Here is a 26,408-nt window from a genome sequence, read left to right as displayed (position 1 = left end):
AGTAACAGAAGAGCTCTATCGCCCCTCTGTGGATATTAGGTATTATTGCATCATCCTTATGGCATCAAATCTGCTTGACTGACTGACTACATGCACGCAGCAAAGAATATATCCCAATTCAGTTTATATTTGATGGAGACCTATAAATAAGGGTTTCTGGTAAAATCCCATATACCTATTATTGTGCATCACTTTTGTGGAAGTTTAAATCAAAATCAACCTTTGTTGAAATGCTGATGAAATGCTCTATCTATCTATCTATCTATCTATCTATCTATCTATCTATCTATCTATCTATCTATCTATCTATCTATCTATCTATCTATCTATCTATCTATCTATCTATCTATCTATCTATCTATCTACAGTCCCCTCCAAAAGTATTGGAACAGCAAGGCTTGTTTTTGTTCTTCACTGAAGACATTTGGGTTTAAGTTCAAAAGATGAGTATGAGACAAGAGTTCAGAATGTCAGCTTTTATTTCCTGGTATTTACATCTTGATGTGTTAAACAACTCGGGACATACCACCCTTTGTTTGAACCCACCCATTTTTCAAGTGAGCATAGCCACTGGAACATGTGACTGACAGGCGTTTCTTGTTGACCAGGTGTTGCCTTTAAGGTTGCTTGTTCAAACATTAAATAGCTCAGCATGACTAGTCTCCTTTTTGGCCTGGGTTGAAACCTATAAAGTATGCATTTCTCGTTAAAGAGGATAAACCAACATGTAAACCAGAGAGCCGTCTATGGGAGAAAACAAGCCATTTTGAAGCTGAGAAAAGAAGGAAAATCAATCAGAGTCATTGGACAAACATTGGCAGCAAGCACAGCAATTTGTAATGTCCTGAATAAGAAAGAAACTACCCGTGTACTGATCAACAGATGCTGAACAGGTCGGCCAAGGAAAATAGCAGTAGTTGATGACAGAAATATTGCGAGAGCTGTGAAGAAAAACCCCAAAACATCAGTAAATGGCATCACCAACAACCTCCACAGTGCAGGAGTGACGGTATCGCGGTCCACTGTTCGAAGAAGACTGAGAGCATAAACATAGAGGCCATACCAAAAGATGCAAACACATCAGTAGTAAGAATTGGAAGGCCAGATTGAAATTTTCTAAGTATTACAGAGGTGAGCCACAAAAGTTCTGGAACACAATCTTATGGACTGATGAGACCAAGATTAATCTCTACCAAAGTGATGTAACTGATGATGGTAAGAGCAGAATGAATTCCGAAGTATACAGAAACATTTTGTCTGCCAATTTACGGAGAAATGCATCCAAACTAATCGGGAGGAATTTTATCATGCAGCAGGACAATGACCCAAAGCACACTGCCAACAAAACAAAGGACTTCATCAGGGGACAAAAGTGGAAGGAGAAACCCTACAAAACAAACAAAAACTGAAAGAAGCTGTGGTAAAAGCCTGGAATAGAATCACAAATGAAGAATGCAACAGTTTGGTGATGTTGATGGGTCGCAGGCTTCAGGCAGTCACTGCACGCAAGGGTTAAGCCACCAAATCTCATCTCATCTCATCTCATCTTCCCTACCGCTTAATCCTGCACTAGGGTCGTGGGGGCTTGCTGGAGTCTATACCAGCTGTCATTGGGCGATAGGCGGGGTACACCCTGGACAGGTCTCCTGCCTATCGCAGGGCTAACACTGAGACATACAACCATTCAAACACACACCTAGGGTCAATTTAGAGTCACCAGTTAGCCTCCAAATGTCTTTGGAGGTGGGAGGAAGCCGGAGTACCCGGAGAGAACCCACGCGAACACAGGGAGAACATGCAAACTCCACCCAGAAAGGCCCGAGCTGGACTCAAACCCGCTAACCACCGAGCCATTGTGCCGCCCATGCCACCAAATATTAAATGTTATTTACTTTAAGATTGTTTGTTCCAATACTTTTGCTCACCTAAAAGTGCTGTGGTGTAATACAAACGGTGATATATCCTAAGTTGTTTAACACATCTAGATGTAAATACCAGGAAATAAAAGCTGACATTCTGAACTCTTGTCTCATACTCATCTTTTGAACTTTTGAACCAAATGTCTTCAGTGAAGAACAAAAACAAGCCTTGATGTTCCAAAACTTTTGGAGGGGACTGTATGTATCTATCTCTAAATGATGATAATGTGTCAGTGTTGTTACAGCCTGTCCAGAAAATGAACCAATATATTTTATTTATATAGTCAAACCGCATACAGAGTGTAAAGGTAATGTTTTAAAAAGATCTCTGTGATCAACATCCATTGGGAATAATATGTACTCCTTTGCACAGCTGTGAGATCAGAGCTTGATGTTAGTCTACTTATTCAGTTGGCCATGTTTCAATGTACTTCAGGCTCTGGCTGCAGCACAGATTGGTCACTGTGTTCTTATTGACTGTCATGGATGTGGCTGAATGTCATTTGAGGTAAAGGCAAGGACAAAACAACAAAAAACAAAACAAAAAAACACAAATCTAACCAGAATGCTTGTGTCTTGACTTTGTTCCCAGTAGTATGCTCTGCTATCACGCTCATTGATAAAAGACTGTTGTTCAGTTAGCGACCTCTAGACCACCAGGTTTCGCTCCCTTCCTCCCAGCTGAGGTTTTCTTTGGAAAGCTGTGACTGCTACAAGACAAGGGTGAGGAATGCCTTTTATTTGCTGGCTGTCACATTCAGTTTCTATCCTCATGTCCTTCCTGACTCTGTTTTCAAACTTCCTGTCTCCACGGGTAACAGCACCAACACAACAACAAGCAGTTTCCTAATGACAGACAGATGGCAATAGCCGAATATTCAGGGCCAGGGCTGCTGCAGTGAACACAGAGGTCTTTCAGCAATTGATCAGATATACTTGGAGGTCATTTTATTGGTTCATTCGAGTGTTTTGATAGTTATTCTGTGACCATATACTCCAACTGGACTGCCTTTGGACAACAAAAGTAAAACCAATGAAATTATTCTTCCATCTTTGCATTATAATTTATAGACAATCTAGCTAAATAAAGTAAGTCAATTGATCACTGCTCATTCACACAATAGCCTCTTGAGACCCTGCGTCCTCATACGGGGACATTAAGCTTATGCTGCTTCATTTAAACCCATTGTCCTTGTTAGTGGACACTTTAGTCTGTCATCTAATGGTAGCAAAGGGTCAAACATGATAGGAGGCATTGCATCGGATTCATTCTACAGACAATCGCAGGACAAAAGAGGACAATCTTGCTAATTAGCAAGTACTTGTTTGAGGACATTGGGACTTCATTGCTTCATTGTTCTGGTTTTGCTCAGCCACGTACAAGTATTAAATAAACAGTTTTAAATTTTGTCAAACATTGGTGACTTTATTATAACATAAATAATGAAATAATAATCCCAGCACCCACATATGAGGACATAGTTTTTTGCTTTTGTTTTTCTTTCAAAAACTACTACTTCCTGTTCAAAGATGATGCTTATTTTTTTATACTTCTTCGGTCCTACTGATCTCAAATACCTTGGAGAAATTAAAAATGCATACCAAACAAAAGCTGGGGTCTCAGTAGGATAGTCATTTCTCAAAGCAGACATTTGAATTGAGGAGAAAGCACAGATAGATCAATGTATATCAAGTAAGAAATGACAGTTACACAAAGCATGTGTGCTTTTCTCACTGTGACAAGTCAAGATTTAACCACTCTTGCATAAATGCACCAGAAGGCAGATCCAACAGTTCCAGTTCAGATTAATGGGGACAAAACCAAGTTGGGTTTCACTCCTTTCTGCCAAGAACGTAAATCTACGGCTGCATCAAGCACAGACTTATCAAAACTGGATATATTGAAGACTGGAAAACATAGCCTGGTCTCATGGAATCTCCACTTTCATTTAGTATAAAAATGGTGGGCTCAGTAAGTGGTATCAATGGCATAAACGTATAAATAAAATATGTTGACATAGTTTGCTAATGATACAAAACTAGAACATTAACAATTTTGTCAACACAACCAAACATGAAGCAAGTGTGACGGCACAAGGCACGCCATGCTAGCTCATATTACTGGTCCAATAGTAAGAAGGTGTCGGTGTGTGACATGTTTCCATAGAGGTGATCAGTCACACAGTGGGCAGCGTGGGAGTTAAACAGGCGCCATTCTCCCTATTACAAGTTAATGTTCTATTAAAAACAAAAGCATGAAAGCTAGGTATGAAAGTATAATAGTGGCACTTTGCTTATTGTGTTTCTAAATATCCATATCCCTTATCCACATTATTGCTACTGTGATAATACACCATGTCATACAGCAAAATCTGTTCCGCAAAGGCAAACATTTTTTTTGAGAGAATATAGACGCTCATGCCTGCTCAAAAATATAAGTAACTTCCCGCTTTATGTCACTGAGCTCCTAATAAAAGCCATAAGACAGCTTTGTGTGTGTCTACGAGCTACAGTTGTCCCAGTTATATGGTTGGGTTTGTTGGATTGTCTAAGGACTGTCTAACAACAAAGTGAAAAGTCGTCAGTGGGCTCCCAGTGAGCGTCTGTGATTCAGTCTGATGAACACTGGTGCTCGTCAGACACCTGTTGAATCAGTTGCAGAACCTGTCGGTGAGGGATTCCTTTGACTGACCACTAAACTTATCACACCCATGCAAGATTAAAAGATATAAAAGAGACAAAAGCACCAAAGAACAAAGAAACTAGGGCACACACAGGAGACTCCTTTAAGTTTCCATATTTGTCTAATCTAAAAAAACTGAAGACCAACTGGTTACTATGAATCATGATAGACTGTCTGTGTATGGCCAGTTTTCAGTTCTTACCCTTCAGGTTTGTCTTTTGAATGACAGATACAGGCCAGTGCCACTTGCCGATACAGAAATACAGGATGTGTTTATTGACCTGTAACAGTAGGTTTTACCATGTGAATATTTTTTGGTTCAGTAAAGGACAGCATGCAACATTGTCCTGTTGGCCTTTGTTGCTGCTAGGTTTTCTCAGCACAAGGTGTGGAAATACTAAGGGCGTGAAATCATTTTTTATTCTTTGCACGACTTCAGCGACTCCAGGTCTGTACAGACAAGTGGAACACTGCTTGGGTAGATGCTGCAGTTGCCATTTGCTAGATGTCTGACACTGAGTGACCCTTGGATCAAGTAGGCTAGTAAGCTATTCGGGGTTTAGGATACTAACCATTTATACTGATGTTGATAATGATCTATGCAAAAAGAGAGTGCAATAGGCACACATCTGAGCTCTCATTTCTGCAAGTCCCTGCAAGTGATTGCTCCCATAGCCAATTTATTCTTTATTTACCGGAAACGTTGGATGTAAGCCACCACCAGGACTTACAAGGAACACTGTTGCTCAGTTGAGGCATGTGGAGATGCAAACATGTAGGTTAATATTGATTGATTGTTGCGCAGCCTAACTCATTCCACCAGTTTAAGCATCGCACTCACATGATGTCAGACAGTTAACTCAGACGTTAGGCACGTCCAGTCTTTGGAAGGCGTGACCCGAGCTTAAAGGAGAAAATTAATCTTTGTCTGTCCTGTCTGTGTTATCTCAGTGCCATGTCAATCCTACAACAACACCCGGTGTCTGCTCGGTGCTCTCCTAGTCTGCCAGTGCCAGCATAGGCCAAATTTTCCGGTCGTACCCGGTTCGCGTTGCCATGGTGATGACGTCATGCTGCAGCACCGGGAGGAACGGCGCAGCCGCGGACGGAGGGAAGGGCGAGACCCAGAGCTTCTAACACAGCCAGCCACAGCTCCTCCGCCATTCAGTCAGACTGGTGTCGACTGATCCTGGAAGGGCCAGAGCCGAACACTCGCGAAAACAGGAGCCCGTTGTCATCTTCCAGCTGCAGCAGCTTTCTGCGAGTCTCCCCCTCTTCCACACCACAGCGACAACATGCGTGAGATTGTGCATCTGCAGGCCGGACAGTGCGGGAACCAGATTGGAGCGAAGGTATGGAGATAGTCTTACAGAAATACATACATACATACAGACAGACAGGCAGACAGACAGACAGACAGAAAGACATAGGGAGAGAGATCCTGTCGGCGTTTTATCAACCTGTTAGCAGGAGTCGGTTTTATACAACTACATGCAACTCTGCCCTTGCTTCCGACCACGATTAACACGCCACGCAGTTCTCAGGAAATACTAAATGGGTCAACACAGTAGGCTGGAAAACGTTGTATAAGACCACGGCGTACAAAAGCATCCTTCAGGATGGGCGGTGGCAAGCCGAGACATCCCCGGTGTTGTCACTCGATGCCCTTGTGACTGAGACACGGTCTGCCTGTGCAGAGTTAGATTGATCGGTTGGGACGGTCTAGTTAAAAATCACTTTAATTAGGCAAATAAAATTATAGTAATAACAACAGTCATAAAAGACTTTCTTCCAGGGAATGAATAATTGAACCGGAGGACAGTCCTGTGTGTGGTCCCTCAGAGGGGTGTGGCTCAGAACGCACTGGAACGCTGGGGTGCTGCTTTTACGCGTTTGATCCTATTCCATTAGAATCGTCAGTAAGCCTTAGGGCTGATGCGTTATTATCCCTCTATGGCTTTACCCATTCGTCATTCGCCATCCTCTGAAGGCCTCTAAACACGAGAACCATTTGAGGTAATGAAGTGTAGTAATGCGTGCAACTGGCAGGCAGTTTATTATTCACCAGTCTCCTCAGATTGCTTATTTTGTCCAAGCAGCGGTCCAAAATTGAAATAGAGAACACATTACAACATTTTTGCTTTGAATGCAGCTCTCATTTTTAGTCTGTTCTTAAATTAGTTGCCGGGTAGCATTATGACAGTTATCTATCGATTAATCAATTCTGCTAGCAGCCCAGCAAGTAGAGCAGGATGTAAAGGGCTTTCAATTAAAATGCAATATAATATGCAGAGAGCTTCTATGAAAGGTGTGCTGAGACATTAAAATGTCAGTAGTTGAATTCAGACTACGTAAAGTATGTTTTTATTAAGTGGTCTCTATGTCACCCATCGATCTGTCTGTAGTTCTGGGAGGTGATCAGTGATGAGCATGGCATCGACCCAACAGGAACGTACCATGGAGACAGCGACCTGCAGCTGGACAGAATCAATGTCTACTATAATGAGGCTTCAGGTCAGGACTTTTACAACATAATCACACTCTATGTGAATGAAGGATTGCTATTGCAGTTGTCTTTTTTTATTTTCTTTCAAAATAAAGTTGTTTATTCTTGTTTCAGGTGGAAAGTACGTGCCGAGGGCCATCTTAGTAGATTTGGAGCCAGGCACTATGGACTCTGTCCGCTCCGGGCCCTTTGGACAGATCTTCAGACCAGATAACTTTGTCTTTGGTAAATATGAATACCTGATACCTGATGAATACCTATTTATACCTGTTACCCACAAAAATGGGAGAGCATATTACTTATGATAATATGAGACTAAAGCATTGGAATTCATATAGGGAACTAAACGATTTTACAGTAAACTAAGACTGTTGCACAAGATGCAGATAGTGAAACCCGATTTTTTTAACAAATAGTGGCACAGCTGATTGTACTGAACCTTTTTCTTCCAGGCCAAAGTGGAGCAGGTAACAACTGGGCGAAGGGCCACTACACAGAGGGAGCTGAGTTGGTGGATTCCGTCCTGGATGTGGTGAGGAAGGAGGCCGAGAGCTGCGACTGCCTGCAGGGCTTCCAGCTCACACACTCTCTGGGTGGTGGAACTGGCTCCGGCATGGGGACTCTGCTCATCAGCAAGATCCGTGAGGAGTACCCCGATCGTATCATGAACACCTTCAGTGTGGTGCCCTCTCCTAAGGTACGCCGATCGTGTCACACCGTTTGATGGTGTTTGTTAATTTGTGGCTTTTTGTTCCATTTCACTGATCTGCTCATGTCCGTGTCCAGGTGTCAGACACGGTGGTGGAGCCCTACAACGCCACTCTGTCTGTCCACCAGCTGGTTGAGAACACAGACGAGACCTACTGCATTGACAACGAGGCTCTGTACGACATCTGCTTCCGCACCCTCAAACTCACCACGCCCACTTACGGAGACCTCAACCACCTGGTTTCCGCTACCATGAGTGGGGTGACAACGTGCCTGCGCTTCCCTGGCCAGCTCAACGCTGACCTCCGCAAACTGGCCGTCAACATGGTTCCCTTCCCTCGTCTTCACTTCTTCATGCCCGGCTTCGCCCCGCTCACCAGCAGGGGTAGCCAGCAGTACAGGGCCCTCTCCGTGCCCGAACTCACTCAGCAGATGTTCGACGCCAAGAACATGATGGCTGCCTGTGACCCCCGCCACGGCCGCTACCTGACCGTGGCCGCAGTGTTCCGCGGTCGCATGTCCATGAAGGAGGTGGACGAGCAGATGCTGAACGTGCAGAACAAGAACAGCAGCTACTTCGTAGAGTGGATCCCCAACAACGTCAAGACGGCCGTGTGTGACATCCCACCCCGTGGCCTCAAGATGGCCGCCACCTTCATCGGCAACAGCACGGCCATACAAGAGCTGTTCAAGCGCATCTCCGAGCAGTTCACCGCCATGTTCCGCCGCAAGGCCTTCCTCCACTGGTACACCGGCGAAGGTATGGATGAGATGGAGTTCACTGAGGCAGAGAGCAACATGAACGACTTGGTGTCCGAGTACCAGCAGTACCAGGACGCCACAGCCGAGGAGGGGGAATTTGAGGAGGAAGGAGAGGAGGAGGCGGCCTAAGGCTAAACTCACCCAGCCTTCCTTTATTCGTCACAACTCCATCCAGCCATCCATCCAGCTTCCAGCTCTCTTTCCCTCAGTTTCTTTACACTACTGTCCTTTCCCGGTTCCAGTTTTCCCTTTCGTGCTCCACTCTCTTCTCTTGACAGCTCCCTCTCCTGCCAGAGAACGATTCACAGACCCATCGCAGTGCTAATGTAGAGGTAGCTAACACCGGTGTGCTTGTGGTCTTTTGACAGTAGCTTTGTGTTAATGTTCATTAATTATCGTCATCAGTTAAACAGCTCCATACCCAGGCCACGTACTCAGTTCATGCAAATTGGATCACCTGTCTTATTTGACATTAAATATAATAAATTTGTTGGAAAAATGCCTGTTTGTGTCTTTGCCGTTTTTCTGTTTTAAACTCAAATACGTGATACACAATTAAAGAGATAATTACGTTATATATACTGTATGTACATGATATAAGGCTTGCTCTAAATCTTTCCAATACCTATTTTTCAAATATATACGCACTCACGCAAACTCACACGCAAACACACACATATATATATAGTGCTAAATAGTGAAGATGACCAATTCAGTTTTTCAGTTTCACCATGGACGCCACAGCAGGAAGCAAACCAAAATGGAGACGTGAGCTTTTCACAGGTTATGAAATTTCAGCACCACAAGGAGGCAGTATAAAACCTGTGAGTTTGGTTCCTCACTGAACAGGATGTGGACACCTTGTTACCTCTATTCTATTATGAGACATGTAACTTGAAATCTTTCCGTTATTGCACTTGTCAGAGCTCTAAGGCCTCTTAATTTGATCATTAACCACACACACCATGCTGATCAGCTTGTGCCTTGTTTCTATAGCTAAATGAAGCTGTAAACAGACCCTCAGTAACAATCCTTTGACTTTGATACTCTACAAATTAATCCATGTGGTTTATACACTGCTTGTTTCCTGGGTGTGCTTACCAAGGGTCTGTTTAGATAACAGATTACTGCTCAAGTGTTCTTGATGGTTCAAGAGTCACTAAAGGTAAAATTAAAACAAGGGTGTAGGAATGAATGGAGGTCAATGAGTGGGACTGTTTTCTGTTACTTGATTTCTGAAGCTGTTCAAGCAGATTTTATTTGTCTTTTATTTTTGTTTAATAACACAATTCTGCCTTTTGAACTCAAGTGTGTGCACATTTAAAATGCAGCAGGAAGAATAAAAGACCAAAAACGTTATACAAAGGCATGTGAATATGAACTGTGAGTGTTTAGAGAGGTGGTCTCATAAAAGACGTCATTCACACATTGACACACATATCGACATAAATCAGGAAGTGTTCTGTCACTGCAGCGTTGATTGCGCAGCCGGCTGCTTCTGTCGCTGTCTGCTGTCTTTTTTAACCACGGCCACATCAGACGTATGACTACCATCTAACGTAAACGCCAAAAGTCTCTCTCTTCTCGGACAAAACACATGGACACAGTTGCATTCAGACAGCATGGGCTCCAGATTAAAGTAAGTAAACTGTGTCATTTTTGTTTTTCGACTTCCATCATCATCACTTGGCCTGTCAGTCTGTTCTTGTGGTTTTCATTACTTCCTCTCGCAAACTGCACAGGAAGTTTCCTGCAGTAACTCTATTGCTCTGTATCAGTTCACCATACACTTCATAGTAGACTGTTTCTTTTTAAAAGCAAAATAACCCCTTCTTAGATGAAAATGACTAGCTTTAAAATATTTTGATGGAGTCATGCAGAGCTATACGTGCCTCTACCAGATTGGCCTTCCCACCATATGAATTGCACAACACACAAAATGAGACTAACTAATTATAGATGGTATTGTCAGTCTTAATGTGACCACGCTTGGTGGGTAACACATTCTAAGAATAATTTTGTATATATGAATCTCTTTCCTGTCAGACAAAACCCTGAGCGAACCTTCTACTGGTTCTTTGAAGCAGCTTGCCCCGTAGCCAGAGACAAAGGTGAGCCTTCTGTGATTTTTACTGGCAGCAGATCAAGGCCAGATTGGACAAGTGTGTTCTTAGCTTAAGTTCAACAGTACACGCAGATCCAGAAGTTAGCCATCTGTGTAGTGTTGTCTGTATCCATCATCTTGACAAACTGTATCCTTACGTGACACAGACACAAATGAGCAATAGTTATCAATTTTCAGTACGTGTCAGAAAGCAATAAAATGTCACTCTTACCGTATTTCTGTTGTACTGAGAGGTGCTTATACTTCCTGTTTTGTACAGAAAAACCACACAGCCTGTCTATTTACTCATGGCACAGATGGGTACATGTTGTGGTAATGCTTCTGACTGAAGGGCAAATCATGACCTGAAGAGGCTAGGCATAAAATACTCATCACTGAATTCAAAGAAAATATTTAAAATATTTACCGCTTATACTTCATCCAGTGTTTCCTTGTGAAACACTGGATTATAAACGATTATAATATGAAAATTTCCAAAATAGCATTTGTTGGGAGTGTTATCATTTTTATTTGCTCATTCATTCTTTTTAATGTTACAGATCCTGGATTGCTGTTTACGTTTCCAGAGGACTTTAGTGATGAGGTAGTGTCTTGTGCCTCCTGCTACAGGAAACTTATATTGTACAATATCTGTGGACATAGCATGCTGTTCTACTTTGGTTGTAGCCAGTAGGCAAACATCAGATTTATTGCAGCATACAGTTTGCACACACATAGTTACACCTACAGCCTTTGTGGTTCAATAACACAATTAGAAACAAATTAAAAGACTATGAGAATGTGTAAATGTAACACTTGGACAATATTTGTGCATGTGCATTCATGTGGATGTTACTTAGACATACTTACTTAGACACCACCCACCTAGACCAGCCCAGACACCCCCACCCCATAGCAATGACACTCCTTGATGGCAGCAGACATCCCCAGCAGGATGCAGCCTGACACAGGAACAAAACAGCACAAGGTGTTGACCTGGCCTCCAAAGTCACTAGATCCTAAACTGATTAAGTATGGCGGGGATGACCCACAGAGGTCGGTCCCCTGAACCAATAGGACCCAAATACCCCCACTAACAACTGTTGGAGGCACAACGGAGATCTACACAATATAAGGAAGGTGGTCATAATGTTATGCCTAATCAGTACATATAGGTGTATAGCATGGGCTGCTAACTCAGGCTGCTAACCTTTAGTTCAAAGCTCTGAGCCTTGCACTGTTTTCAGTCTCTTCACTTTTAACTTGGCTCTGCCTTTTAGGAGTCCTGTCAAACATTGCCCAGGTTCTGCTTCCCATATGACATTCAGAGGTGAGTACAAACTGTCTCTTTTAGTCTAGGTTACACGTCCAGTCTGTTTCTTTTTTTATATGCAAACTCCTGACGCTTTATATTGTTCAGAGTGAGGGATGGCGTCGCTGTGCAGCACTTTACATTTGTTCTGACTGACCTTGAGGGATGCCAGCGATTCGGCTTCTGTCGTCTCACCAACAGCACACACACCTGCCTTTGCATACTCAGGTACAGTGCGGTGTATTTGCCTGTCTTTCAGTACCAGATTGCACACGTTTTAATCACATATTTCCTAAAAAAAGAAAAAAAAAGAAACGAATGAAAAAAAAACATCTATATCATCTATTTTATTTCAGCTATCTACCATGGTTTGAAGTGTTTTACAAACTTCTCAACAATTTGGCTGATTACCTCTCAAAAGGACAGGTGAGGTGATCTATAGTAGCATCCAGCTCAGCCCCATGTGAATTATTATTATTAACACATCACCTCTTCAACAGACCAATGAGATGAAAGCACTCCTGGCTGCGCTCTACAAACAGCCCATACCACTGACAGCGGGATCAGTCACTCTGCAGATGGTAAATATCTAATAAGGCAGCGAGAAGCCAGAGTAAAACTTTATGGCTGTTCTCTGTCAGTGGTCAGCCTGTTGTGTTTTTTTTCTGAGGGTGAGCAGCTGCTGGTCAGCACAAAGGTGTCGCATCCTGTTGCACACCCAGAGGGGCAAGATGGGGTGAGTCCCACAGGAGTTAATGTAGCCTGTAGTCACGGCTGAACTGATACAGACTAACTCCTGTTGGAAAACGTAGGTTGTTTGTGCTTGGTGACTAAAGCTAACATCTGTGGACTAAAATCTTGTCACTCACCCTTCAAATAAAGTCACTGTTCAAACCGTATTAATACAACTGATATTCATTCTGATGTTTGGGACAAGTAAATTTATGTTTGTGCAGCTTTGAATTTACTGACACCACAGCAAATGTTTTGTCTTATGACTGAAATGTCTCTGTGTGGTTCAGAGCTACAGCTGACTGTGTCTTGTGGAAGGATTTCATTCCAAAATGAGAAGTCTGTTTGAAATAAATATTCACTCGTCTAATGCAGCGCTGTGGTGCAGAAATAAAGAGAAACTCATTGAATTAGCAAACACTAAGATTCAAATCCTATCCTTCCTTCCCAAGGAAACATCTGTATTTGCAATAGCCAGTACTTTCTGATACAGTTTAACAAATACAATGAAGAATGGTGGACTCTGTCACTAATAATGGAAACTTTTGTATTACAAGTAAAATACATTAAAAAGCTAATGCCAGTATGACAAAAGAAGTTTGAGTCAAGATTGTGATTTCTTCTTCGGCAATCTCTCGAAGAGAGTAAGATTGTCCTCTTGTTGGTGGGTCTGGTCACTTGTGAGTTGTCTGGTACAGGTTGAGGCCCATCCTCGGACCACAGTCTCTATTGCAGTGGTGGCATATGTATATTGTTGTCCTTGTGGTCGTGGTTTGGGGAGGGGTTTTGCTGGTGGATCTCTCCTTCCTCTGCTGCCTTTTTGCCTTTTTGCTTCTTTTTGGACCCTCATGGACCGTCCTTCTCCACATGTCTCTCTTAAGGGCAACCTCCGCCTAGTTGTTGAGGTTGAAGTGGCACTTTCTGAGGTAGGCTTTGATGTTGTCTTTATACCCATTCTTCTGCCCCATTCTGCGCTTTCCTTCCTTTAGTTGGCCGTACATCTGTCTCGGAAGGCGGTTGTTGGGCATGCGTATGACATGGCCTGTCCATTGTAGCTGGTGCATAGTCATGGTTGTGGTCATGCTGCCGATGTTGGCTTCTTTCAAGACACTGATGTTGGTCCACCTATCTTCCCAGCTGATCCTAAGGATCTTGTGGAGACCACTGGTGGTATCACTACAGGGCTTTGAGATGTCTTCTGTAGGTTGTAACAGCCAGCGTATAACACGAGCATTACCAGTTTACGCCACAGGCTTGTGCCTCCTTTATTTTTATATACTTTGAAATTGGTACAGTGGGTGACACACTTTTGTGTCTGTCTTTTTTTTTTTACTTCCTCCTTTAGAGTAATGTGGACACTGGTGAAAAGGTTTGTTAACTGTGAGTAATATATATGTCGTGAGATATGGCTTTATATGGTCTTTAACCGAGTGTTGTAGTCCCTCAGGTAGGTTTTGACTGGTGGGGTGGAGGGTGGCAGAGATAAAGATAGCAAAAGGAGTTGGTGCAATGATGACCTCGATAACTGGGGCCATACTCAGCCTTGGTGGCATTGAAGAAACCCTGATATCACCCGAGTCAGCAAACCTCTGGATCTCCAGGGCCTTCTCCATCCACCATAGATTTTTCAACTATCTCACTCAATGCATTGTTCTATTTTGATGAAAACTTCAGACTGATTTGATGGCAGAGGGTGTCCCCGCTGGTCTCAAGTAAAATGGTCTTAAGTGTCTTCCAGTGTTCTTCTACCTCAGTCTGCAGCTCAAAAGCGGCCTGCCAGAGGGCCTAATCTCTGCCCACAGCATGAATGAGTGTGAAAATTACATAGAAGACTGTACTTTTTCAATGAAAATAACTGCTATTCCTAATGAGTTCACCATTGTAATAAGAGAACGTGGGCTACATGTGGTAGTAAAAGAGTGGCACTAGAGCCTGCATCTAATGGCAGTGTTGCTTAAAACAAAAACAATTTTGGAATGAAATCCTAAATTCTGGACCTGTAACCTTTGATGCCCGCATGTATTTTGTTGTAGATACTAATCCGCCCACACTGCTGAAGGCTCCAACATTAGATACTCTTCACATTCTCTCTAACGCTTACTCTGCTTTGAGCAGGTTCCATACTTTATTGCTCCAGACCCCAGGAGCCTTCCTTCCATCCCTGAAAATGTGAGTATGTGTAGATAAACTAACTCAGATATATAAACTATCTATGCAACAAAGCAAATGGATCTTTGTCAGTTTAAAGTGACATTTGCACATGTTTGTGGGTTTACCAGAGGAACTTGACTGAGCTGATTGTAGCAGTGGATGTGGGGAACTTGCTTCAGCTCTATGCCAGCATGCTGTTTGAGAGACGCATCCTCATCTTTGCGAGCAAACTCAGCACTGTAAGACACGCATTTCTGTTCTTCTATTTTTATAGTATGACATTAACTTCTTTTTACAGAAGCATGTTCATTCAACGGAAACCTACAGCAACCAAAAAACATGTCTTTCATATGCCAAATACTAACTCTTACCCATCAACATTGACCAAATCCCGGCGAGAGACAGAAACCACTTTAACATTTACTCATTTGGATTACTGACTGCAGCTACAATACACTATTTTTTGCTATTCCACAGACACTTTGTGTGGCCTATGACAGACCACATAGTTTGTGTACTTAATCTGTTCTCCATTTTGTGTGTGTAGCTGACATCTTGCGTGCATGCACTATGTGCTGTGTTATACCCCATGTACTGGCAACATATCTTTATTCCTGTCCTACCACCCCACCTACTGGATTACTGCTGGTGAGATGTTTTTCCTATCCATTGTCTATCTACCTACTTATGAACCTAACGATTTACCTACTTTTACTATTTTACCTACGTGCTTACGTACCTACCTACCTAATTACTATTGAGCTACTACTATCTGCCTTCCTAACTATAAATTTATCTATTCATCTTCCTACTTATCTACCTACCTAGGGCCCTAACTATTTATAGATCTACCTACCTACCTACTCACACATTTAACCACCTACCTACCAATCTACCTACCTTACCTAACTACCTATCTATCCATTCACTGTTGTACACCTACCTACATACATACCTACCGACTGTGCAGCCTATTTACAGATCTACCTACCTAATTACACATTTACCCACCTACTGACCGACCTACCTACCTACATACCTACCACTTATCTTGATGCACTAACTCATGGGTTCCCATGTTTATGTTTTTACAGTGCACCTATGCCTTACCTGATAGGGGTCCACACAAGTTTATCTGAGGTAAACTATTGGTGAAAATTTCTTTAGTGCAGATAATCAATCTTTTGTCCCCTGACACCGATCCCTGACCGTACTGTGTCTCTGTCTGGCAGAAGGTGAGAAGTCGTGGACTAGAGGAAGTTGTCATTCTGAATGTGGATACAAACACGCTGGAAACCCCTTTCGATGACCTTAAAAGGATACCTTCAGATGTGGTAATAAATACTCTTTGTTTGTGTACAGGCCTCTTTGTCATTTCACACTTGGTTTAGTCAGGAAAGACTGACAATGGTGGTTTCACAGAATGAGCTTGTTCTTCAGAGTAGAGGTAGGTGATCTAAGGGATAACGGCAACTCACCTACAGAGCTAAAATTAGAACTCAATGTCCATTTTCTCATCACTGTTAGAATTAGACATTGTGTAAATAAGATGCTAAGCTACTTTTAAAATCTGATACTGTTTACAGATATATTGCGTGAATGTGTTTATATAGTGCATATTGTGGCTGCTTGTAATCCGTCCTGGTTTTCCGTAGGCAACCAGAAAGTATGCCTGTAAATGTTTTCAGTCATCGAGGTCATGGTAATCCAAAAGGCATTGAAGAAGCTACTCAGATGAGCAGTGAAACGTCTTCTCAAAACTCTACAAGTCCAGCTACCTTTTTTTAATGCCTTTCAGATCAGAAAGTAATTTCCCTAAACTGGGACATTTTGGATCCAGGAACTATGGCAGATAAGCCCAATTTAACAACATTTTGACTTTCTGTAATGTGTTCGGTGCTATTCTGAAAGTCATGGTATGGATACAGTTAGGGATGTTGGCCAGCTTCTCTTCACACATTTCCAGACGCATAACATAGTCAAGAATTAAATAGCTGAAATGTCAAAATCACCTTTTGCAGTTCTATGTCTAATCTCTTAACTGCATGTTGTTGTCCTCTTCACTATAACTGATAAGAGACAGCAGCCACAGTGATTTTTTCTCAAAACATATGCTAATATGTGTCCAGATGTCCGGGTTAAAGGTGTGTTTGAAGCGTCAGGCAGTGTCACCTGGATGTGGTGTCTCTCGGGCCTTCCTGAAAGCTCAAGCTCTGCTGTTTGGAGGCTACAGGGATGCATTGCAGGGGCAGAAGGTCTGTCACTTATAAAAAGGCTGCTTACAGAAGCTAACGTGTTAATGTATTTAAATTTGAATGGAAATCTGTAGAGTAAATACTTAACTTAAAATGATTTGTTTACACCAAAAAAATTGTTCAGTATGTTCAATGATGATGGCGGACCTGTGTGTCTAATTATGGGGCTATCTTTTGTAACCACTGCACTCTCCTCATTTCGCTTTGCAGGAGGGTGAAATATCTTTCTGTGAGGAGCTGTTTTTAGATCACAAGTCCCCCAGCATGAAGCACTTCCTGCAGAGCGCCATTCATTTACAGTTCTTCAAACAGGTAGGCAGTGCCACCTGCTGACCTCTGGTGGACACTTAACGCAATTGTAATTATTTGGAGGGGCTTGTTGGACAGAAGTTTTGCAGGTTAAAAAACGTCTCCATTTCAGGCCAATTCATACTAAATGAAATGATCGTCTGATTTTTATTTATTTGTTTTTGCCTCACTTTTTTTTTAGTTCATTGACTGTCGACTGGACATTTTGAACAAAGGGAAGGAACCAGATGATCTCTTTGAAGAGGAGATAATAAAGTGTGAAACAGCAGCAGGTGAGGATCTGTGGGTACAGTACCAATCAAGTATTCGGGCACATCCTCTCATTTAATGATTTTTCCCTTTTATTATTTCTGTATTATAGATTAATGCTGATTGTATTAAATTATGAAAGAATATATATGGAGTTATGAAGTAAACAACAACAAAGTGATATACAAGCAAGAATATGTTTTATACTTTAGATTCCTCAGCTTCAGATTATAATTCAGATTTCTTTTACTTTGATGACAGCTTTGAACATCCTTAGTGTCCTCTCAATACAGATTGGTAGTCACCTAGAATGGTTTTCCATCATTCCTTACTGTCAAACCATCTCAGCTGAGTTTACATCAGGTGATTGTGTTGAGGTCAGTCACCTCTGGCTGATTGTTCTTCCTCACTAGAGGTTTCTTTGGAGCAATGTGATCGTGAAGGCCTTAGTCGAGCAGTTGATGTTGACATGCGTTGGCCACTTGAGCTCTGTGAAGCATTTATGTGGCCTCTAATTTGAGGTGCTGTCATTTGTGGTTTCTGAGGCTGGTAACTCTATGAGCGCATCCTCTGCAGCAGAGGTAACTCCTGGTCATCAGTCCATCATAGCATTCATTAATTGCACTTGAGGATGCATTAAAAAGTTCATGACATTTTCCAGACTGAATAAAGGGTTCCTCTTTAGTTGAGTGGTTTTTGCCATGATATGGATTAGAACAACAAGGTTGGTAGAGAACTACCAGCATACCAATACTTAACACTACTGATGGCGTCAAACATATGAAGAAACTGTTGATGGAAATACATTCCAGATGATCACCTCAGGAAACTGACTGAGAGAAGAACCAGTCGGTGGAAAGCTACTTTTAGTTTTTAATTTTACTTTTAAAATATAAAAAATGCTCTGGTCTGTTTCAGACTTTTATTGTTTATTTCATAATTCCATATGTATTCCTTAAATGTTTTTGAAATCTTCCACATTAATAGAAATAAAGGGAAACCACTGAATGAGAAGGTGAGTCCAACCCTCACCTGACCACATGCCCTTCTTCATCTGTATTCATGTGTTTTCGCAGGAAGAAGCAAATCTTATCAACAATTAGTTGGCAACCTAAAGGTAAGTTAGTACCATCATTGTCTAAGACACTGTTTGATTTGTTCCAATCTTGCTGAACAATGCAGCACAGACTACTTTGTTCTCTATGCAGAAAGGAGGCGGAGCTCTTATCCTCAACATGAAGACCAAAGCAAACATGAGGGTAAATACCGGCTAGACTTGGTGTGGAGTAGAAATTTGTGTTGCAGCTTTGTAGCTCACTGTCCATGTGTTTCTCCCAGGCCAAAGGTCTCACCAGGTCAGGTTTGAAAAACCTACTGATGCACAAGGTAGGCTCATGTTTATGTCGCCTAGTGCTTTGATTAATACATAATCTGGCGTGGTTTTAACACGTCTTCCTTGTGCATGCAATGCAGGTGCACAATGAAGAAAATAATCTTCAGAGAGGTGGATCGATGTCACACCGGCGTGCGCAATCTGACTGCTTGCAGAGCCGCCTGCCAATCACTCAGCACTTTGGGAAGGTGAGGTCCTACTTTTCATTTTACGCAACCTAACGCAAGTCTCATTTCTTTCAGATATTTTAAGAAATTAAACAGTCCTCATATCGGCTTGTTCGACGTTCGTTTTAAATTTCTATTGGCTGATTGTGTACAACTCAAACATTGATCATGGGTTTGTGTGGGCAACTTTCCCTTTGCTTTGTTTGTGCACTGATTCATGTCAGTCACGTCCCCGACGCCCTGTTCACAAACAGAAGGCTTCCAAAGATATGGACGACATGAAGGATGATGGAGATGAATGGGATGGGTGAGTAGTACATTCACTTAAGTACTACTGTGTACTTGATCACACTTTGAGGAGCTTGTACTTTGCTTGATTGATGAACATATACAGTTAGGCCCAGAAATATTCGAACAGTGACACCGTATTCATGATTTGGGCTCTCCATGCCACCACATTGGATTTGAAATGAAACGACTGAGATGAAATAGAAGAGCAGACTTTCAGTTTTAATTGAAGTGGTTAAACAAAAATATCCTATGAAACGTTAAGGAATAGCAACCATTTTTAAACAAAGTCTCCTAATTTCAGAGGTTCTAAAGTAATTGGACAAATTAACATTGTCATGAATAAAATGTTCATTTTTTAAGTATTGTTGAGAATTGTTTGCAGCCAGTGACTGTCTGAAATCTGGAACCTGTGGTCATCACCAAACACTGGGATTCCTCCTTAATGATTCTTTGCCAGGCCTTTACTGCTGCTGTCTTCAGTTGTTGCTTGTTTGTGGGTCTTTCTGCCTTAAGTCTTGTCTTATGTAATGAAATTCATGTTCGACCGGACTGAGATCTGGTAATTGACTCAGATATTGCAGAATATTCCACTTCTTAGTCTTAAAAAACACCTGGGTTGCTTTGAAGTTTGTTTGGGTCATTGTCCATTGGTGCGGTGAAGCACTGTCCATTTGGCTGAATTTGAGCAGAAAATATCCCTATACACTGCTTCTGTCACATCCTCAATAAACACTAGTGACCCAGTGCCATTAGAAGTCCTGCATCACACTGCCTCCACCATGTTTTACAGAAGATGTGGTGTGCTTTCGACTATCAGTTGTTCCAAGCCTTCTGCATACTTTCTTCTCCCCATCACTCTGGTACAGGCTGATCTTAGTTTCATCTGTCCAAGGAATGCTGTCCTAGAGCTGGGCTGGTGTCTTCTGAAGTTTTTCAGATCTGGCCTTTCTATTTCTGAGGCTGACGAATAGTTTGCACCTTGAAGAGAACCCTCTGGATTTACTCTCACAAAGTCTTCTGTTTATTGTAGACTTAGATACTGATACGTCTACTTCCTGGACAGTGTTCTTCACTTGGTTGGATGTTGTGAAGGCCTTTTTTGAGTTCTTAAGCTCACCAATGAGTTTTTTTCCCTCAGAATGTACCAAACTGATGATTTGGCCACTCCTAACATTTCAAATATCTCTCTGATTGATTTCATCTTTTTTGGATTGACTACGGAATAACCCATGAAATAGCTTTTGGGTGAACTGTCCAATTACCTTTGGTCCCTTGAAAAGGAGACAGCTCCATAATAAAGAGTTCTAATTCACAAACCATTCTTGCAAAACACCTAAAATAACAAAACTTGTGTCAGTGTCCAAAAATATGTGAACCTAAGTATACATTAATTCTGTAACATTGATTCTATTTACCTTGATCTTGTTATTATTTGGTACCAGGGCTGTGTCTGGCCCTGTAGCTGAGCCTGAATCTGAGCTCCAGAAGGATGAAGAAGAGGGGGAAGATTCACTCCTCTGTGACGAAGAGATGGATCTTCTTGGGGAGATCTTTGATACACTCAGTTCCCGGAGCTCCCATGAACGTGGGCTGCTGTATGGCACTCGCAGCCTAGATCTGTTTGGCCCAGACAGCCATGACTACATAACGAAGGTGAGGAAACAAGGAACCAAAACACAAATGTGTAAAAATATTTTGTATAGAATATTAAAAACAACACAGTTGACCAAAGTGCTGTACACAGACATGGGAATGGATAAAAACACGTAGACAGATTAGGAACAAGATTAAAATCAGAAAACAATAAAAAGCAGTAACTGAAACTGAGTTAAAAGACGAAGAGAAAAAAGATGTTTTAAGAGAGGATTTAAAAAGAAGAAGTGAGTCGGCCTGCGTGATGTGCAAAGGCAGGTCGTTCCACAGTTTGGGGGCAGGAACTGAAAAGGCGTGGCCTCCCCCCAGCTTCCTCTTTGTCTTTGGGACAACAAACATGACTGATCTGCCGACCTGAGAGAGTGTGAGGGAACATATGGCTAGAGCAGGACGGACAGAGGGAGGCCATGAATACATTTAAAAACAAATAAAAGAATTTTAAAATCAATCCCAAAATAGACCATGAGCCAATGAATTGCCAGTAAAATTGGGATAATGTGTTCTTGTTTTTTGGCACCAGTTAAAAGTCGAAGACAACTTAGAAGTAACATTTTGAACCAGCTATAGTCAAGAAAGTGATGCCTGGCTGAGCCCAAGTGCCAAAGTGCATTGCAATGAGTCTGAACAAGTTGTAATAAAAGCATGGATTAAAATCTCAAAGTGATGCAGAGAAAGGAATTACTTTAATTTGCCCATTGTCTCGGTTGAAAAAAACTGGACTTTGACTTTGTCAAATCATTGATTTGACTTGTGCATCAAATATAAGACTGTCGTTGAGTCTCACACCGAGGTTTGTTGCTGTCTGTGTCTGTGTTGATTTGGCCTTGGTGGCATCTCTAGGCCCAAGCAGCATGACCTCAGTCTTGTTATTGTTTAAGTGCAAACAAATTATTGCCAGTCATGTCTTGACTTCTGAAAAGCACACTAGTAGTGTGTCATTCAGAGTAATCATCAGTTTGTTTAAGAGGCACATAAATATGACTATCATCAGCGTAAATATGGAATGCAATACCATGTTTCTGGAGAACTGATCCAAGAGCAAGTAGAGGGAAAACAATACAGGACCAAGTATAGAGCCTTGGGGCACACCCAACCTGAGAGGTGTTGTATAATACTTAGTGGCCCCAACACGGACACAAAAACGCAAATGCCTACCCAGTTCTATTGTCCATTGTCAGAACAGGAGGTTCTGATGACCCACTGTATCGAAGGCAGCTGTCAATTAAAATCAAAACAACACAGTGACCTGAGTCTGTGGCTAAAAGAACATCATTGCAAAACTCTCAACAGTGCTAACTGAGTACTGTGTGAACTCAGACTGGAACATCTCAAGAATGTCGTGTTCATCTAAGAAAGACTTCAGCTAGCAGTAAAATCTTTTCTCCAGAATTTTAGAAAGGAGAGGGAGTTTAGAGATTGGAGTCTAAGCCATGCATTTTAAACAGTGGTGTCACCACAGCATCTTGCAGGTTTAACCCTGTTAGCTAGCTCATAACATTATTTATATTAAAAATGAGTTAAAAAAAAAAAAGTTCTCACAGACCATGGTGAAGTTGTCCTTATGATCTAGGTCTGTGTTTTCAGAATCATCCAGCCAGAGAGACAGAGAGCCTGTCCCTGTCCATCAGCGGCAGTGGCAGTCTACACAGCTGGAATCTGGAAACAACAGAGGAGCTGTCAGACCTGACGGAGGACTCTGATTGGCTGTCCTTGGACACCAGCTTACCAGAGGAGGATGGGACAGAGTGTCAGCTGACAACATGTGAAATGGGAGAGCAAGAAAGTGGCCAGATGGAAGGCAGAGCGAAACAGGAACAAGTGCATGTAGCATTAAATGGAAACCAAGAAGAAGGTGACAGAAATAAATTTCAGGAAGTGAAGTTAGCAGCAGAGAGGAAGACAAATGATCAAGAAAAGAGAGTGAGTTTTGGGGAGAATCCTGTGAATGAAGTTGAGAAGCAGGAGGATGAAAGGTTAAAAGAAAAAGGGGAAGATCAGAAAAATCAGAGTGAAGATTTATCTGAGGAACCAGAGACAGAACAAGGAACAAAGTACGATGAAGTGCAGCCAAGTGTGACAACAGAAGACAGAAACGAGACCCAAGAGGATAAAGGTAAAGAAGCAGGAGGATCTTTAAACAAACTTATAATACTGAACCCCCCTCATCTCAACTCTGTAGAGGAGCAGCAAGGACAAGAGGAAATAGTCACTCCAGGAACTACAGTTACTCCTGGACCTCAGAGTTTTGCTGCCGACCCTAAACCTCCAGATAGTAAGGAAACAAAGAGTGAAAAGGCAACAGGGAAAGAGCAGCAAGAGTTAAGACAGACCCGGTCTACTCCTAAAGTGATGTCTGCTGTAGCACGTTTCCAGTCTGAGGGATCCAGCCACAGCTTCCAGATAAAGTCCAGGATAACATCTCTGTCCGAACCTGGAAGACCTGGGAACGTGCTTCGAAGCAGAGAGAACGCACAAATGACAAGTGACTCAGATCTATCTGAAACAAACTGCCCTGAGGCAACTAAGGAGGAGGAAGACCGCCCCCTGATCAAAGTGTCTGAACTGAAGAAGAGATTCGAAGCTTAAAGGATGAAGCTGACTCCAGCTTCTGATACAGTTAACAGATCCCATCAAAAGACAAAAGCAAGTCTCGCCATTTCCTCTGCCCGTCTGTGTCATCCCATTTGTTGCAACTGAAAATGGAATTACTAAAAGGGTTACTTTCACTTTTTAATAAGGGCTCAGAAGTTCCCTAAATGAGGCTCATATCCTGGCAATTGCTACAAAACTGGAATAATCATCACAGATTTGTCAGTAACAAACTACAGTGTACATCTGTGGTAGAGGACAACCCGGATGTAATATTTACACAATTTTGTCTTTTTAATGGAATTTCCTGATGGTACCTGATAAAATGAACATTTGCACTTAGAATTAAGATGAAAAGGCAGCGTGGCTGAAATAAACGTAGAAATTCTGTGCCACTCAACACATGTTCTTCCTTTTACTTTTTACCCGCTGATCGCTCAGTCTGAAAGCACTTACAAATGTGTACGAAAACTGACACATTCTGAACATAATTCAATTTGTTCAATAATTGTTCGCATAGAATCTGAATAAATAACTTTAATAAAACTAAATATTTTGAACATTTGAATTCCTTTCTCAAATTCCAGTCAAGATGGATCTAATTCAAAAAACAAGACACAGAAGAAGCAGCAGTTCTTCATGTGCACTCATTTATTATTATTTACAAAACACACTGTGTACCATACACACAGAGATTTGAGGTTGTCTACCAAACTGAGCTTCTCAGAACTTGCTGTCACAGTCAGTGTTTTTAATCAATACTCTTCATGAATGGCAAAAGTGTAAAACTATATTTTATGCATAAATATACTAAATACAGAGAAATACAAAAATGTACTAATCTGCATACACATACAAAAAAACAAACAAACAAAAAAAAACAATACTTCAGCTCATGTTCCTCATGTGACAGTTCATAAAGGGAGTGAGATAAGACATTAACAACAGTGAACAAACCTTCCAAACTTACTTCCTCTCTTTGTGCAGTAAAACAGGTGCCAGAATTATGTCATTCTATTGGTCAGTCGGATTGCCGTGTAAGTATGAAAAGGTGAAGCAAAAACACCTTCTGATAATTGTTGGTGCAAAAGAGAAACCCAGGGGAGAGCAGCACAGCACAGGGTACATTGAAAAGCAATCCATCCGCAGCTTTACAAAGTGACAGAGTGAGTAGATTTGAGGCCTGTTTCGTTATATGAGGCGCTCTTCTTTGGGCAGGGGTAGAGGAAGGCCGGGTTTTTCCGATCCAGCCACTCCTGTCTGCTTCCTCTCCTCTGCGCTGGGTCTATACGTTCCCTCCAACCTTCTTTTCTTCCTGATCACACACAGCAGAAGCAGCAGAGCCAAGCTGAGCAGGGACAGCACAGTGCAGACAAACGCTGACACTGTAGGCGGGATTAATACCTGAATCGCCATGGTAACACACAGCTAGGATGAAGGAATTAAAAAAAAATATACAAGTATATTAAAATCAAACTCGGGCCTTAAATAGTGTAAAACTTAAGAGTAAATCATCAAAAACTGAATAACTTGATGTTCCTGAAAAGAATTTTGTAATTTTGCACAGGTCAAAATAGAGGCTGTGTCTTTGAGTCACTTAACTGAGCACGCAAGAATTGTTAAAAGAATGTTTCTCTAAAAAGTGTCAGTTCAGAAATGACTGACCAAAATAATTAAGTGTCAGTGTTAGCAAACAGGTGCACCAAGATAAGATTAAATGCCAGTGTGCTGAGCTCACCCTCCTGAGGAAAAGAAAATATTGACCAGGTCTACAGGGCCTGTCTCCTCACATCTGGACCAAAACAGCATCGGTTAGTTCCCAATAATAATGCAGCATCTAAAACACACACACACACACACACACAAAACACAAAAAAAAAAAAAACAACAAAGACCTTTTATTAGTAAAAAGGCCAAGCTCAATATGCATGTTTTCTCATATACAAGAGGGACTTGCCCCATCATCTTGGTTACTGATTAACTGTTCAGTTATTCTGGCTATTATCTGCTTGATCAACTATTTATTTTAAATGTTTTAAGCAAATTTAAACATACAGTATTCAGATTATATTCTATCAATTATGCTTTAAAACGCTATATTAATTTACTTTTTAATTAGAAAAAAAGCTATTCTGGACATATACAGGTGATGGAAATGAAAGACAAAGCTTAAACACTGTTTTAAATAAAATCCCACAGCTGAATAAACTAGATGCAACATGGCTGTCATGGAAACGTGTTTGGTTCAGGCACAGCTTTAAATTCCAGGAAAAAAGACCATATCAACTAAATGCTGGGTGATTTACATCACTGACATGGTCTGGTCAAGTAGCAGATAAGTCATACCACAACCCTTACTGAGAAAACGAAGTTGCACTACAACATATTTTGTTGCCTCCCTGTAACCACCAGCATGGGCTCAGAAGTTAAGCAGAGCTCAGGTACCACTCCTGTTGACTCACACGTTAAAATGCTGACCGTGCTTTACGAAAGGTACGGTCTACGTAAGTTCCATTGTATTGGCTTGCACTACGTTCTTTAGCGCTGTAGCAGCCAAGCTCTGATAATGAAAGTTTGTAGTAGTGTGAGCAGGAAAATAATCACATTCAATCAAATCAAATCAAT

General features: G+C 41.7%; 2 protein-coding genes across 4 annotated transcripts; both read left to right on the top strand.

Annotated features, from left to right (window-relative positions):
• The first annotated feature begins 5,703 nt into the window (after nt 1–5,703).
• LOC125003971 (tubulin beta-4B chain-like) lies at nt 5,704–9,079 on the top strand. Its single transcript, XM_047578247.1, has 5 exons — nt 5,704–5,954; nt 7,008–7,116; nt 7,223–7,333; nt 7,561–7,805; nt 7,895–9,079. Exons 1-5 carry the CDS (start codon nt 5,898–5,900, stop codon nt 8,705–8,707), a joined length of 1,335 nt encoding a protein of 444 aa, XP_047434203.1. The 5' UTR covers nt 5,704–5,897; the 3' UTR covers nt 8,708–9,079.
• Nucleotides 9,080–10,039: 960 nt separating this feature from the next.
• Nucleotides 10,040–24,654, top strand: dennd1c (DENN domain containing 1C). 3 transcript variants are annotated; one of them, XM_047579174.1, is made up of 23 exons: nt 10,040–10,217; nt 10,625–10,689; nt 11,243–11,286; nt 11,963–12,012; nt 12,103–12,222; nt 12,351–12,420; nt 12,495–12,575; nt 12,665–12,730; nt 14,842–14,895; nt 15,006–15,116; nt 15,425–15,525; nt 15,972–16,017; nt 16,113–16,211; nt 17,007–17,132; nt 17,343–17,444; nt 17,623–17,713; nt 18,767–18,807; nt 18,899–18,949; nt 19,029–19,076; nt 19,164–19,271; nt 19,475–19,557; nt 20,984–21,194; nt 22,779–24,654. In XM_047579174.1, exons 1-23 carry the CDS (start codon nt 10,201–10,203, stop codon nt 23,778–23,780), a joined length of 2,787 nt encoding a protein of 928 aa, XP_047435130.1. In that variant the 5' UTR covers nt 10,040–10,200; the 3' UTR covers nt 23,781–24,654. The 3 variants fall into 3 exon arrangements, with proteins under 3 accessions (XP_047435130.1, XP_047435129.1, XP_047435131.1); XM_047579173.1 differs by having other exon boundaries at nt 16,110–16,211; XM_047579175.1 differs by lacking the exon at nt 12,665–12,730 and having other exon boundaries at nt 16,110–16,211.
• Nucleotides 24,655–26,408: the final 1,754 nt, after the last annotated feature.

Source organism: Mugil cephalus, chromosome 2, assembly GCF_022458985.1.
Source record: "Mugil cephalus isolate CIBA_MC_2020 chromosome 2, CIBA_Mcephalus_1.1, whole genome shotgun sequence".
Lineage (NCBI taxonomy): Eukaryota > Metazoa > Chordata > Actinopteri > Mugiliformes > Mugilidae > Mugil > Mugil cephalus.
The sequence above is the reverse complement of the archived record's forward strand: the minus strand, read 5'-3'. Positions and strand labels throughout refer to the sequence as shown.